Here is a 13,089-nt window from a genome sequence, read left to right as displayed (position 1 = left end):
AGCCTCCTCTCACTTAGCAGCTTCTCAGAGGGAAAAAAGAAACAGAGCAGCCTGGGGCTGAGCTGGAGCCTGGGAACCACCAGCAAAGAGCACGACCCTGACCCCAGCCTGCCTGCACCGCTCGGCCACAGCCCTGCGTGGCCCAGCTGCTGCCTGGCTGCTTCAGGGCTTCTTTTGCCCTTTCTTAAGGACAAAATTAGGCTTGAGGCTCCCAGATATTTTGCAGGAGCAATGAGCAGGCTGCCACCAAGCCCAAGAGGCAAAGAAGTCCTGGCATCAAAGGATGGAGGTGGGGATTAACCCAGCAAGTCCCCACCAGCCTCCTGGGGACCATGTCCCCTGCACCTCTGGGAGGGGTTATGGGGGGCAGGAGAAGCCCTGTGGCTATCACTGCCTCTCTCCATCACCAAGACCAATTCCCCACCATCCACGTTCCAGCCACTGGGAGCACAGCAGCAGGGAGCAGAGCAGCAGTGGGGAGCAGCAGAGCAGCAGTGGGGAGCAGGGAGCAGAGCAGTGGGGAGCAGAGCAGCAGAGCAGTGGGGAGCAGGGAGCAGAGCAGTGGGGAGCAGCAGAGCAGAGCAGTGGGGAGCAGCAGAGCAGAGCAGTGGGGAGCAGCAGAGCAGAGCAGTGGGGAGCAGGGAGCAGCAGAGCAGCAGTGGGGAGCAGGGAGCAGAGCAGTGGGGAGCAGCAGAGCAGAGCAGTGGGGAGCAGCAGAGCAGCAGTGGGGAGCAGGGAGCAGAGCAGTGGGGAGCAGAGCAGCAGAGCAGTGGGGAGCAGGGAGCAGAGCAGTGGGGAGCAGGGAGCAGAGCAGCAGTGGGGAGAAGAGAGCAGAGCAGCAGTGGGGAGAAGGGAGCAGAGCAGCAGTGGGGAGAAGAGAGCAGAGCAGCAGTGGGGAGCAGGGAGCAGCAGAGCAGGGGGGAGCAGGGAGCGGAGCAGCAGTGGGGAGAAGAGAGCAGAGCAGCAGTGGGGAGAAGAGAGCAGAGCAGCAGTGGGGAGAAGAGAGCAGAGCAGCAGTGGGGAGAAGGGAGCAGAGCAGCAGTGGGGAGCAGGGAGCAGCAGAGCAGGGGGGAGCAGGGAGCAGCAGAGCAGGGGGGAGCAGGGAGCGGAGCAGCAGTGGGGAGAAGAGAGCAGAGCAGCAGTGGGGAGAAGAGAGCAGAGCAGCAGTGGGGAGAAGAGAGCAGAGCAGCAGTGGGGAGAAGGGAGCAGAGCAGCAGTGGGGAGCAGGGAGCAGAGCAGCAGTGGGGAGCAGGGAGCAGAGCAGCAGTGGGGAGAAGGGAGCAGAGCAGCAGTGGGGAGCAGGGAGCAGCAGAGCAGGGGGGAGCAGGGAGCAGCAGAGCAGGGGGGAGCAGGGAGCAGCAGAGCAGGGGGGAGCAGGGAGCAGCAGAGCAGGGGGGAGCAGGGAGCAGCAGAGCAGGGGGGAGCAGGGGGGAGCAGGGAGCGGAGCAGGGGGGAGCAGGGAGCAGCAGAGCAGGGGGGAGCAGGGAGCAGCAGAGCAGGGGGGAGCAGGGAGCGGAGCAGCAGTGGGGAGCAGGGAGCAGAGCAGCAGTGGGGAGCAGGGAGCAGCAGAGCAGTGGGGAGCAGGGAGCGGAGCAGCAGTGGGGAGCAGGGAGCAGCAGAGCACTGGGGAGCAGGGAGCAGAGCAGCAGTGGGGAGCAGGGAGCAGAGCAGCAGTGGGGAGCAGGGAGCAGCAGAGCAGGGGGGAGCAGGGAGCAGCAGAGCAGGGGGGAGCAGGGGGCCTGCCCCTGCCTCACCGATGATGGAGTGGACCCGGACAGAGAGCTGCGTGCGCAGGATCAGGGTCGGTCGTCTTCCCTTCCTGCAGGGGGGGATAAACACCACATCAGCACCAGCTGCAGGCCCTCCCCAGCCCCTTTGGCAGTGCCCCCTGGCGCTGACACGCATGCAGGGTCCTCCTGTTCCATCCCTAGGGGGCTCAGACCCCCCCGCCCCCCTGCGTGCCTCACCTGACCTCCTCGTAGAAACCCTCGAGGTCATCTTTCTGCTCCAGCAGGGACAAGTCGAGGTCCAGGTAGTGCCCAGAGGGGGAGACCTGCAGCGTGCAGTCTTCCAGCTGGGGAAGCACAGAGCTGGGCTGAGCCCCCCCGCGCTCAGCACCTCCCTCCCAGCTCCCCGGGGGACGCAGCACTCCTGCACCACCCGCTGCGAACCCAGCGGGAGCTGCATCCCAGAGCAGGGGGCAGGGCGAGCCCTGCCGAGATGCCCTGGAGCCCTCCACCCCAGCCCAGGGCCAGGCTGGGCAGAAACGTGGAGCCCCAGGCTGGGCAAGGCAGAGCCCCAGGCTGGGCAAGGCAGAGCCCCAGGCTGGGCAAGGCAGAGCTAGGGCGGCCCCAGTGCCCCAGGCTGCTCAGCAAGCCCTTGGAGGAGAGCCATGGCAAGAGGCTGATCCACTCCCTGGGGCTCCCCTTGTCAGCCAGGGTGTAACCAGGGCAGGATCCATCTCCTCCCAGGGCTGGTGCCTTGGCTGGACAGATGAATCCTCCCCACTGACAGGGCCTGGGGCTCTGGAATCTGCCAAGGCACCCAGGCATACCCCAATCCAGGGCAAATCCCACTGGGATTTACCCTGGCAGACAGCCTGCAGCCATGTGGTACCTTCCAGCTGGACTGAGGCAAGCACAGCCTGATGCAAGACTGGGGGGACAGCACCTTCCCCCCCAGGAAAGTCCATGCACAGCACCCACAGAGAACCCTAGCCAGCAGGCATGGCACCCAGAGGTGCTTCAGGCACTGCCCCCACAAAGCCTCTCAGCCACCTGGCACCCAGCAGCACCCTCTCAGCACCCAGGCAGCTCCCCTGGCTGAGCTCCTGATGGAACAGGGCAGTGTGTGGGTAGGGGCAGAGGGAGGGCGATGCCTGCTTGTGTCAGCACCACAGCACCTTGGAGCCTGCTCCTAAAGCATTTCCACCACACTCCTCTGAGGAGCTGATGCTCCTTCCCAAACCTGCACTGAGGAGCTAAGACCAGGACCAGGACAACCTCATGAGGTTCAACAAGTCCTGCAGTTGGGCTGGGGCAATCCCAGGCACTGCTGGAGAGCAGCCCTGGAGCAAAGGCCTTGGGGGTGCTAGGGGAGGAGAAGCTCAGCAGCAGCCAGCAGGGAGCACTTGCAGCCCAGAGAGCCAAGCAGAGCCTGGGCTGCAGCAGCAGAAGTGTGGCCAGCAGGGCCAGGGAGGGGATTCTGCCTCTCTGCTCCACTCTGCTGAGCCCACAGCTGCAGCTCTGTGCCCAGCTCTGCAGCCTCTGTGCCAGGAAGGCTCTGGAGGGGCTGGAAGGTGCCCAGAGCAGGGCCAGGAGGCCGAGCAGAGGGCTGGAGCTGCTCTGCTCTGAGCACAGCCTGAGGGAGTTCGGGTTGTGCAGGCTGCAGAGGAGAAGGCTCCAGGGAGACCTTCTGGTGGCCTTCCAGGAGCTGCAGGGGGCTGCAGGAAAGCTGGGGAGGGACTTTGGAGGGTGCCAGGGAGGGACAGGACTGGGGGGGATGGAGCAGAAGGAGAAGTGGGGAGCTGGAGATTGGCTGTGAGGAAGAAGTTGTTGGGCAGGAGGGTGGTGAGAGCCTGGCCCAGGCTGCCCAGGGAGGTGGTGGAAGCCTCCTGCTCAGCCCTGGAGGTGTTTGCAGCCAGGCTGGAGATGGCTGTGAGCAACCTGCTGTGGGGTGAGGTGTCCCTGCCCATGGCAGGGGCTTGGAGCTGGCTGAGCCTTGGGGTCCCTCCCAGCCCTGCCAGCTCTGTGACTCTATGACCAAACCCCTGGGATCAGGGTTTCTAGAAGACTCTGCCCTGGGCACCTACTGGGCAGGTTGGTGACTCACACAGCAACGCTGGCTGCAGTTCCTGCAGCTCCCTGGGGTGGCTTTCCATCAGAGCTCCATCTCCTTGAGCCACCACAATCTTGGGGAGCCTGCCCAAGTGGCATCCCCAGGAGCCAGAGGGCAGAGCCCCCCTGCCACGTGCCCCGTGGTGCTGAACAACCCTGCGTAAGCCTCAGCAGTAAGGAGCACTTTGGCAGGGCTGCAGCTGGGCTGGAAGCTCTGATTGTGTTGTTTGTGTCCTGCTCCACCTCCCCTGCTGCCTGGCCACGCTAGCCAGCCATGGCAACAGTGCTGCTGGCACCAGGCAAGCGCTCCTTGGCTGCCAGCCCTGCCCCCGGCACGGGCGTCGCGAGCGCTGATGCCAGGCAGGGTTTGCCTGCTGGGGGAAGCTTTGATTCCTCCACAGGGACAGGCTCTGCTGGGCATCCCTCTGTCCAAATGGGCATCCCTGCATCCTGCTGGGCATGGGAGACCCCTTTTGCATCCCCTGTGCATCCCTTCAGGCACCCCTGCAACTGCCTGGGCACCCCTGCGTCCTCCTGAGTCTCACTGCACTCACCCGGGCCCCCCCACCAGGCGTTCCTGCTTCTGCCTGGGCATCTCCCCAGGCATCCCTTCAGGTATCCTCCTGGGTCTCCTTGCATTCCCCTGGGCATGCCCTCAGGCATCCTTGCATCCATATCCTCTCAGGCATTCCTGCATCTGCCTGCACCTCACTGCATGCCCCCCAGGCATCCTCTCCTTACATTCTCCCAGGCATTCCTGCATCCTCCCAAGCATCCCCCTGCCCCCCGGCCATCCCCACACCCTGCCAGGCACTCCAGCACAGCAATTTGCTACTCTCAGCCCCAGCTCTGTCTTCTCTGGGCTGCCAGAGCCCCAGCAAGCCAGAGTTAACCCCCCCCCAAGTGACATGTCCCAGCTGTGACACGTCCCAGCTGGCGTGGAGGCCAAGCCCCGGGACTCAGCCCAGAGCATTTCCCGTGTGAGCCTGGCAGCTTTCCCCACGAGGGATGCTCTGAGTGCTGGGCCTGGGTTTGGTGGTGACACCCCCCCACCCCTCCCCCCAGCATCCACCCCTCCTGCCCCCCAGGATGAAAATTGCACTGTCCCAAGCTCACCTGCCCAGCCCAAAGCCTTTGGGGGCAGGGAGCAGCACCTGCCCCAGGTCACACTGCTCATGGGGATGAAGGGGAACTGGCCTGAAACTGTGCCAGGGGAGGCTCAGGTTGGAGAGGAGAAACAATTTCTGTGCTGCAAGAGTGGTCAGGGACTGGTACAGGCTGCCCAGGGTGGGTGGTGGAGTCCCCATGCCTGGAGGGGTTCAGGAAATGTGTGGCCATGGCACTTGGGGCCAGGGTTTGGTGGCCATGGAGGGGTTGGGCTGCTGGTTGGAGTGGGTGAGCTCAGAGGTCTCCTCCAACCCAAACCATTCTGTGACTCTGTGATTCTGTGTGGGAGCAGAGCTGGGAGCCCAGGCCATGCTGCTAGGGACAGCAGGCTGGGGTCAGAGGCTGCAGCTCCTGGTGCAGGGCAGCTCTGATCCCCCTCCATGGAACCACATTCACATGAGCTCAGCTTCCAGGGTCAGAGGCACTGCAGGCAAAGCAGAGCTGGGAGAGGAGAGCATCCCACGCTCACACCTCTGGCTCCTGGGAGGCTGGGAAGCATCACTGGTGGCCTTCAACCAGCACACAGGGAGGAGCTGAGGTCTTCCTGAGCACATGAAGGTGGTGCCAGCACCAGTGGCACAAGGACTCCATAGCCTGGAAAGGGTTTTCCTACCTGTGTTAAAAAAAAACCCAACCCATTACATCCCCTGAGGCCTCAAAGCTGAGACATGGGGAGGTGGAAACAGATCTCCCTGATCCTGCTGGAGAGTGTCCAGAGCAGGGCCAGGAGGCTGAGCAGAGGGCTGGAGCTGCTCTGCTCTGAGCACAGCCTGAGAGAGTTGGGGTTGTGCAGGCTGCAGAGGAGAAGGCTCCAGGGAGACCTTCTGGTGGCCTTCCAGGAGCTGCAGGGGGCTGCAAGAAAGCTGGGGAGGGACTTTGGAGGGGGCCAGGGAGGGCCAGGACTGGGGGGGATGGAGCAAAAGGAGAAGTGGGGAGCTGGAGATTGGCTGTGAGGAAGAAGTTGTTGGCCAGGAGGGTGGTGAGAGCCTGGCCCAGGCTGCCCAGGGAGGTGGTGGAAGCCTCCTGCTGATGCCTGGAGGTGTTTGCAGCCAGGCTGGAGGTGGCTGTGAGCAACCTGCTGTGGGGTGAGGTGTCCCTGCCCATGGCAGGGGGCTGGAGCTGGCTGAGCCTGCAGCTCCCTTCCAGCCCTGATGATTCTCTGACTCTGTGATCCTCCCAACAGCTGTGGCCATCTTCAAAGGTCAGCAGGGACATGGTGCCAGGCAAGCAAGCCCCCAGGAAGGGACTCTGCCCTTGAAACCACGGGGGGGTGATGGAGGCACCTCCCCCACCGAGCTGGAGGCAGCCTCCATCCAGAGCCAAGCTGCCAGCAGCCAGCACAGTGCCACAGCCTCCTGCTCAGCCCCTATCACACCATGCCCAGGCAGCAGGGTGCCCCCAGGCTGGGCAAGGAACAGCCTCTCTATCTGCCAGCAGAGGAAACACTTTCCCTCCCCCCTGACCACTCTGGCTTTGCAGCAACCACAACTTCTCAGCCCTGCTGAGGCTCTTCTGGGAAGGCCGTGGGGAAATGACAGGAAAGACATGAAATTACATTAAAATAACATAAAATAAAATAACATAAAATAACATGAAATAAAATAAAATGAAATTAAATAAAATGAAATAAAATAAATTGAAATAAAATGAAATAAAATAAAATGAAATGAAATAAAATAAAATAAATTGAAATAAAATGAAATAAAATAAAATGAAATTAAATTAAATAAAATGAAATAAGATTAAATAAAATGAAATAAAATAAAATGAAATAAAATAAATTGAAATAAAATAAAATGAAATAAAATGAAATAAAATAAAATAAATTGAAATAAAATGAAATAAAATAAAATGAAATAAAATAAAATGAAATAAAATTAAATAAAATGAAATAAGATTAAATAAAATGAAATAAAATAAAATGAAATAAAATAAATTGAAATTAAAATGAAATAAAATGAAATAAAATGAAATAAAATAAATTGAAATAAAATGAAATGAAATAAAATAAAATAAAATGAAATAAAATGAAATCAAATAAAATGAAATACAATCAAATCAAATCAAATCAAATGACATCAAATCAAATCAAATCAAATGAAATAAAATAAAATTAAATTAAATCAAATCAAATAAAATGAAATAAAATAAAATAAAATAAAATAAAATAAAATAAAATAAAATAAAATTAAATTAAATTAAATTAAATAAAACCAAACCAAACCAAACCACAAAATAAAAGTCTCATCTGCTGCAGCCTGGGTCAAAGTTAACCACAAGGGTCAGAAATAGCCAACATCCCCAACCTCTGCCCACCCTGCTCAGGCACTTGGGGATTGATGCTTCAGGAGCCACCTCCTGCCAGCAGCCTCCACCTCTGGTTCAGCTTCAGGGCTCAAGGAGGCCTTCATTGCCCAGGGACTTGATCACTGCCTTCTGCCTGGTGGAAGACAGCAAGTGGAGGCTGGCAGCAGTGCCACTGCCTTATCATGGGGTGGGGGAGAGAGGATCCAACCAACCAAGGCAGAGCAGGAGGGGTCCCTGGAGGTCACCTGGAGCTGGCCCAGAACTGCTCTGTCTTGCCTGGGTCCCTCTGGGAGCTCCTTGTTGTTAATTAACAGCTCCCTGGTTTCTCAGGGCAGCAGAGAGGAGCCTGGTCCTGGCATGCAGCTGGTGGCCTGGCACAGCCGTGGCACGAATGCCTGGCCGCAGCTCCTGTCCCATGACCCACGGGGGGACCATGCCAGGAGCCAGAGAGCACCAGAGGCTGCTGAGCACACCCACGCTGGCAGCTGAGCTCAGCAAAGCAGCACTCCCAGGCTGCTTAGGCTGGGAGGGAGGCAGCACAGCCAACAGCTCCCTCTCACCACTTTCAGACCTGCCAGAGGGTAAATGGGGCAAAGCCCTGTGGGGAATCATTGGAGCAGAGGGATGTCAGGGGTTGGAAGGAACCTTCAAAGTCCAGCCCCCCCTGGCAGGGCAGGAGCACAGCACCCAGCCCAGGGGGCACAGGAACACATCCAGGCAGGGCTGGGAAGGCTCCAGAGCATGAGGCTCCACAACCTCTCTGGGCAGCCTGCTCCAGGGCTCTGCCACCCTCACAGGGAAGTTCTTCCTCCTGCTGAGGTGGAACCTCCTGGGCTGCAGTTTATATCCATTGCCCCTTGCCCTATCCCAGGGTGCAGATGAGCAGAGCTTGTCCCTGTCCCCTCCCACCTGACACTCAGCCCTCAGATATTTATGAACATTGATCAGATTCCTCTCAGCCTTCTCCTCTGCACACTGCACACCCCCAGGGCTCTCAGCCTCTCCTCCCCAGGCAGTGCTGCAGCCCCTTCAGCATCCTGGCAGCTCTCTGTCAGACTCTCTCCAGCAGATCCCTGTCCCTCTGGAGCTGGGGAGCCCAGAGCTGGATGCAATATTCCAGGTGAGGTCTCACCAGGGCAGAGTAGAGAGGAAGGAGAACCTCCCTCCATCTGCTGACCACTCTCTGCTGAATGCCCCCCAGGACCCCCTTGGACTTCTTGGCCCCCAGGGCACATTGCTGTGCCATGCAGACCTTGCTGCCCAGCAGCACTCCCAGCTCCTTCTCCTGGGGGCTGCTCTCCAGCAGATCCCCTCCTAGTCTGTATTAGTGCAGTTTATTCTTCCTCCCTCAAGTCAGGTACCCCCCAAGCAGGGCTGGTGGGATGGGGCTCACACACTCCAAGGTTGCCCCAGCAGCTCTGCTCCACCAAGCCACAGCTGCTCTGCTATGGAGACAGCCTGAGAGAGTTGGGGTTGGGCAAGCTGGAGAGGAGAAGGCTCCAGGGAGACCTTCTGGTGGCCTTCCAGGAGCTGCAGGGGGCTGCAGGAAAGCTGGGGAGGGACTTTGGAGGTGGTCAGGGAGGGACAGGACTGGGGGGGATGGAGCAGAACTAGAAGTGGGGAGCTGGAGATTGGCTGTGAGGAAGAAGTTGTTGGCCAGGAGGGTGGTGAGAGCTTGGCCCAGGCTGCCCAGGGAGGTGGTGGAAGCCTCCTGCTGAGCCCTGGAGGTGTTTGCAGCCAGGCTGGAGGTGGCTGTGAGCAACCTGCTGTGGGGTGAGGTGTCCCTGGCCATGGCAGGGCTTGGAGCTGGCTGAGCCTTGAGCTCCCTTCCAGCCCTGCCAGCCCTGGGGTTCTAAGCCTGAGAGCTGGCACTGAGCTGCTGGCGCTGAGCTGCTGGTGCTGAGCTGTTTGCTCCTCCCCAGGCTTCCAGGGCAGGAAGGGGAAAGTGAAGCTCCAGCCATTGGGTTTTGCAATCATTTGGAAGAATCCCCAGATTCCCAGGTGAGATAGCAGCAGGGGCAAGGTGGTGCAGTGGCCTTTGGGGACCGCAGGGACAGCCGAAAAAATGAAATCAACTCAGCCCTGTCAAAGACTTTGCCTGTGGAGGCTCAGCAGTGCCCCACACCCAGTGCAAGCATCCCCCAAGGCGAGCAGAAAATCACTGGGAAGCAGGAGAAGATGGTATCAGCCTCCTGGAGCTGGACAATGCAGCAGCAAACAAAGCAGGAAGGTATTTGCGAGCACAATCAGACCTTCCGGAGAGCATGAAAAAGCCATCAGCAGCCAGTTGTGCTCGGGGTGAGGATGTTACAGGCCAGGACAGGCTGTTCAAGGCATGAGAAACCTCCTCTTCCATCAGCTCCAGGCTGACCCCAGCTCAAGAGCAGCTTTGCTGTGCTCAGGCAGGGTCCCCCCACACTGCAGCTCATCCCCTGGGTGCTGTGGTTCCAGTGAGGCTGGGGAGAGCCTGGCACAGGCTGCCCAGGGAGGCTGTGGCTGCCTCCTGCCTGGGGGTGTTTCAGGCCAGGCTGGATGAGGCCCTGAGCAGCCTGGGCTGGTGGGGAGGTGTCCTTGGAACTAGATGATCTTTAAGGTCCCTTCCAACCCAAACCATTCTAAAAACCAAGGCCAGCTGGTCGGAGCTGCAGCCTCAGCCACACTGAGCCAGCAGGCCAGGGGGTCCTGCTGCACAAATCCATCCTCCTGAGCAGGAACCAGGTGGGGTCTTTATCATGAGGGTGGTGGAACACTGGAACAGGCTGCCCAGGGAGGTATAAGGGACCCCATCCACGGAGATATTCCAGGTGAGGCTGGACAGGGCTCTGGGCAACTTGATCTAGTGGAGGATGCCCCTGCTGAGTGCAGGGTGGGGTTGGACTGGATGAGCTCTGGAGGTCCCTTCCAACCCAGCCCATTCTGTGACCCTGTAAACATGGAGACCCCCCAGCCCAGCTGCCTCCTCCCAGTGCTCTGTGGCTGCAGGCACGCTGCCCAGTGGGACAAACCTGGCACCAGGCAGCCCCAGCTGAGTATCTTTGTACAGCCAATTCCTTGGGAAAAATCCGACCTGTTCACTTCCTAATTTTAGGAGGGTGACTAATGGAGCTGAGCACCACCTGGCACAGAGGGCACCAAGGGAGGGGTCAGCTGCTCCTGCCAGGGTAACAACCTCTGCGTGGCTCAAGGATGCCAGCTCCAAATCTGGACTGATCCAGGGGGTGGAGGAGACCAAGCTTCCCCCCCCCAGGGTATAAATCCCTCTGCAGGAGGCTCCCGGTGAAGCTCACCCAAATCCCAGCCAACATCCCAGCTTGCCAGGTCAGGATGGAGCCTCAGGATGCTCCGTGTGGCTTGTACAGCGCTAAAGTTAACCAAGCCCCTGCCTGCTACACCCAGAGCAGCAGCCCCGCCGCTCCCCCGCGGCTCTACCAAGGCTCATGGGGGCGGTGCAGGGAAACTACGGACAAGAAACAACCTCCCGGAGCTGGGCTGGGGCAGAGGAGAGAGCTCGGAATCCTAGGATCCACACGCCCTCCGCCTGGCACAGGACCTCCTGCCCTCGGGAACGCTGTGTCCAGCTCCGTGGCAGCACCCAAGGCGATCCCGTTACAGCCAGCTCCTGCCCGGGGAGGAGAGCGCACGGCCTGAAACCCGAGGTGGCTCCATTCGTCATGGCCCGGGGCTGTTTGTTCCCAAACAAACTGCCTTTAGTCACCGCCTAAGCATCCCCTGACAGCCGCGACGACGCGGGACGCTGCTGCCTTGCTCCAAGAAAAACCAGAAAGGGGATAAAAAAGGAGAAGTTTTCTGGTCCAAGCAAAGGTTTCCCGGCGATCTCACCTCCCCTGACTGGGCACTGAGCTCGGCACCAGGCACACTGGGCTGGTTTTACCCGTCCCGAGCTCAGCACCAGGCACACTGGGCTGGTTTCCCTCTCTTGAGCTCAGCACCAGGCTCACTGGGCTGATTTCTCTCTCTTGAGCTCAGCACCAGGCACACTGGGCTGGTTTCCCCCTCCTGAGCTCAACACCAGGCTCACTGGGCTGGTTTCTCTCTCTTGAGCTCAGCACCAGGCACACTGGGCTGGTTTCCCCCTCCTGAGCTCAGCACCAGGCTCACTGGGCTGGTTTCCCTCTCTTGAGCTCAGCACCAGGCACACTGGGCTGGTTTCCCCCTCCTGAGCTCAGCACCAGGCTCACTGGGCTGGTTTTACCCCTCCCGAGCTCAGCACCAGGCACACTGGGCTGGTTTCCCCCTCCTGAGCTCAGCACCAGGCTCACTGGGCTGGTTTCCCTCTCTTGAGCTCAGCACCAGGCACACTGGGCTGGTTTCCCCCTCCTGAGCTCAGCACCAGGCTCACTGGGCTGGTTTTACCCCTCCCGAGCTCAGCACCAGGCACACTGGGCTGGTTTCCCCCTCCTGAGCTCAACACCAGGCTCACTGGGCTGGTTTCCCTCTCTTGAGCTCAGCACCAGGCTCACTGGGCTGGTTTTACCCCTCCCGAGCTCAGCACCAGGCACACTGGGCTGGTTTCCCCCTCCTGAGCTCAACACCAGGCTCACTGGGCTGGTTTCCCTCTCTTGAGCTCAGCACCAGGCACACTGGGCTGGTTTCCCCCTCCTGCTGCCCCCAGCCCTCCCGCTGGTCTTCCCTGCGCTCCTGTAGTGCTCCAGGACCAGAAGATGCTTAACCACTGCCAAAGCTCCGCTGGGTCTTGCGTTCGCATGGAGGACAACCACCCCTCCCCACGCTATAAAGGATGCTCTGAGAGGACCGTGCCAACAGAAGACCCCCAGGAGAGTTCGTTCCCCATTCCCTCGCTCCCCAGGACACACCGGGGCAGGACGCGGTGCCTTGCTCCAGGCTCCAGCCTCCCGCCTTCCTCCCGGCTGCAGGAAATGGCTCAGAAAGAGTTTCCCTGCCGCTTTCCAAGGACGAGGGGCTGGTGGCCACCCGGGCTCCATGTCATCCTCCCAGGGCTGCAGGGAGCGGGGACACTGGTGGCCGGTCCCCGGCTGTGCTCCCGGCGAGCTCCCTGCAGCCGGCGCGGAAGGGGGATGCTGGAGTGGGCGCATCGCTGCCTGGCTCAGCCACAGAGCACGGACGGACGGACGGACAGGCGTCTGGTGGCCTTCCTCCTCATTCCCCTTGCCCGGGTTCCTCCCGCCCCGGGCGATCACATCCTCTTCCTCCCGCCGACTCATCCGGGGCCGCCAGGGACCCGCCATCGCCCGGGTTCCGCCCTGACTCGTCCCGGGAAGCGCTGCCCGGGCTCCGGCGGGATGCCGCCGTCCTGCTCCTTCCAGCCGAATGCTACCCACTTCCCCCCCACCGCCGCCCAGTGCATTCTCGGTGTGTGCCCCCCACCCCCCTCGCCTCCCGACCCCCCTCACCGGCAGCGGCGCTCCGAGCAGGCGGTGCAGGGCGGGCAGCTGCAGCCCCAGCGGCAGCGCCTCCTCCACGGCGTACACCGGCGCTCGCCGCGGCTCCGGGAAGCTGCCGCAGCCGAAGGGGTCCGAGTCCTCCAGGTACTGCACCCGGCAAGGCACCGTCGCCTCCGCCATGGCAGCGCCACAGCTCCCGCCGCTACCGGGGCGGGGACGGAGAGGACACAGCCCCCGCACGGCCAGCCCCGGACCCGCCCCGGACCCGGCAGAGGCCCCCTCGGTGCTCGGGAGCGCCCTCCCGCGGACATCCCGCCATGAATGTTCCACCGGCATGCTCCGGCCTCAGGGATGCTTCGGCGTCAGCAATGCTCCACCAAGATGCTCTCTTGGGA

At 60.4% G+C, this 13,089-nt stretch overlaps 1 protein-coding gene across 1 annotated transcript in view; it reads right to left on the bottom strand.

Moving 5' to 3' along the window:
* The window catches only part of FHOD1 (formin homology 2 domain containing 1), a 31,123-nt gene extending 18,210 nt beyond the window's left edge, over positions 1-12,913 (bottom strand). The window contains exons 1-3 of the mRNA XM_054170147.1: positions 12,704-12,913; positions 1,968-2,074; positions 1,755-1,819 (exon numbers count right to left, since the gene is read on the bottom strand). Of these exons, the coding sequence (XP_054026122.1) occupies positions 1,755-1,819; positions 1,968-2,074; positions 12,704-12,874 (343 nt within the window). The 5' untranslated portion in view covers positions 12,875-12,913. The remainder of the gene's footprint in view (positions 1-1,754; positions 1,820-1,967; positions 2,075-12,703) is intronic.
* Between the last annotated feature and the right edge of the window lie 176 nt (positions 12,914-13,089).

The sequence above is a fragment of the Dryobates pubescens genome, chromosome 19 (assembly GCF_014839835.1).
Source record: "Dryobates pubescens isolate bDryPub1 chromosome 19, bDryPub1.pri, whole genome shotgun sequence".
Classification (NCBI taxonomy): domain Eukaryota; kingdom Metazoa; phylum Chordata; class Aves; order Piciformes; family Picidae; genus Dryobates; species Dryobates pubescens.
This window is presented reverse-complemented; position numbering and strand designations above follow the sequence as displayed.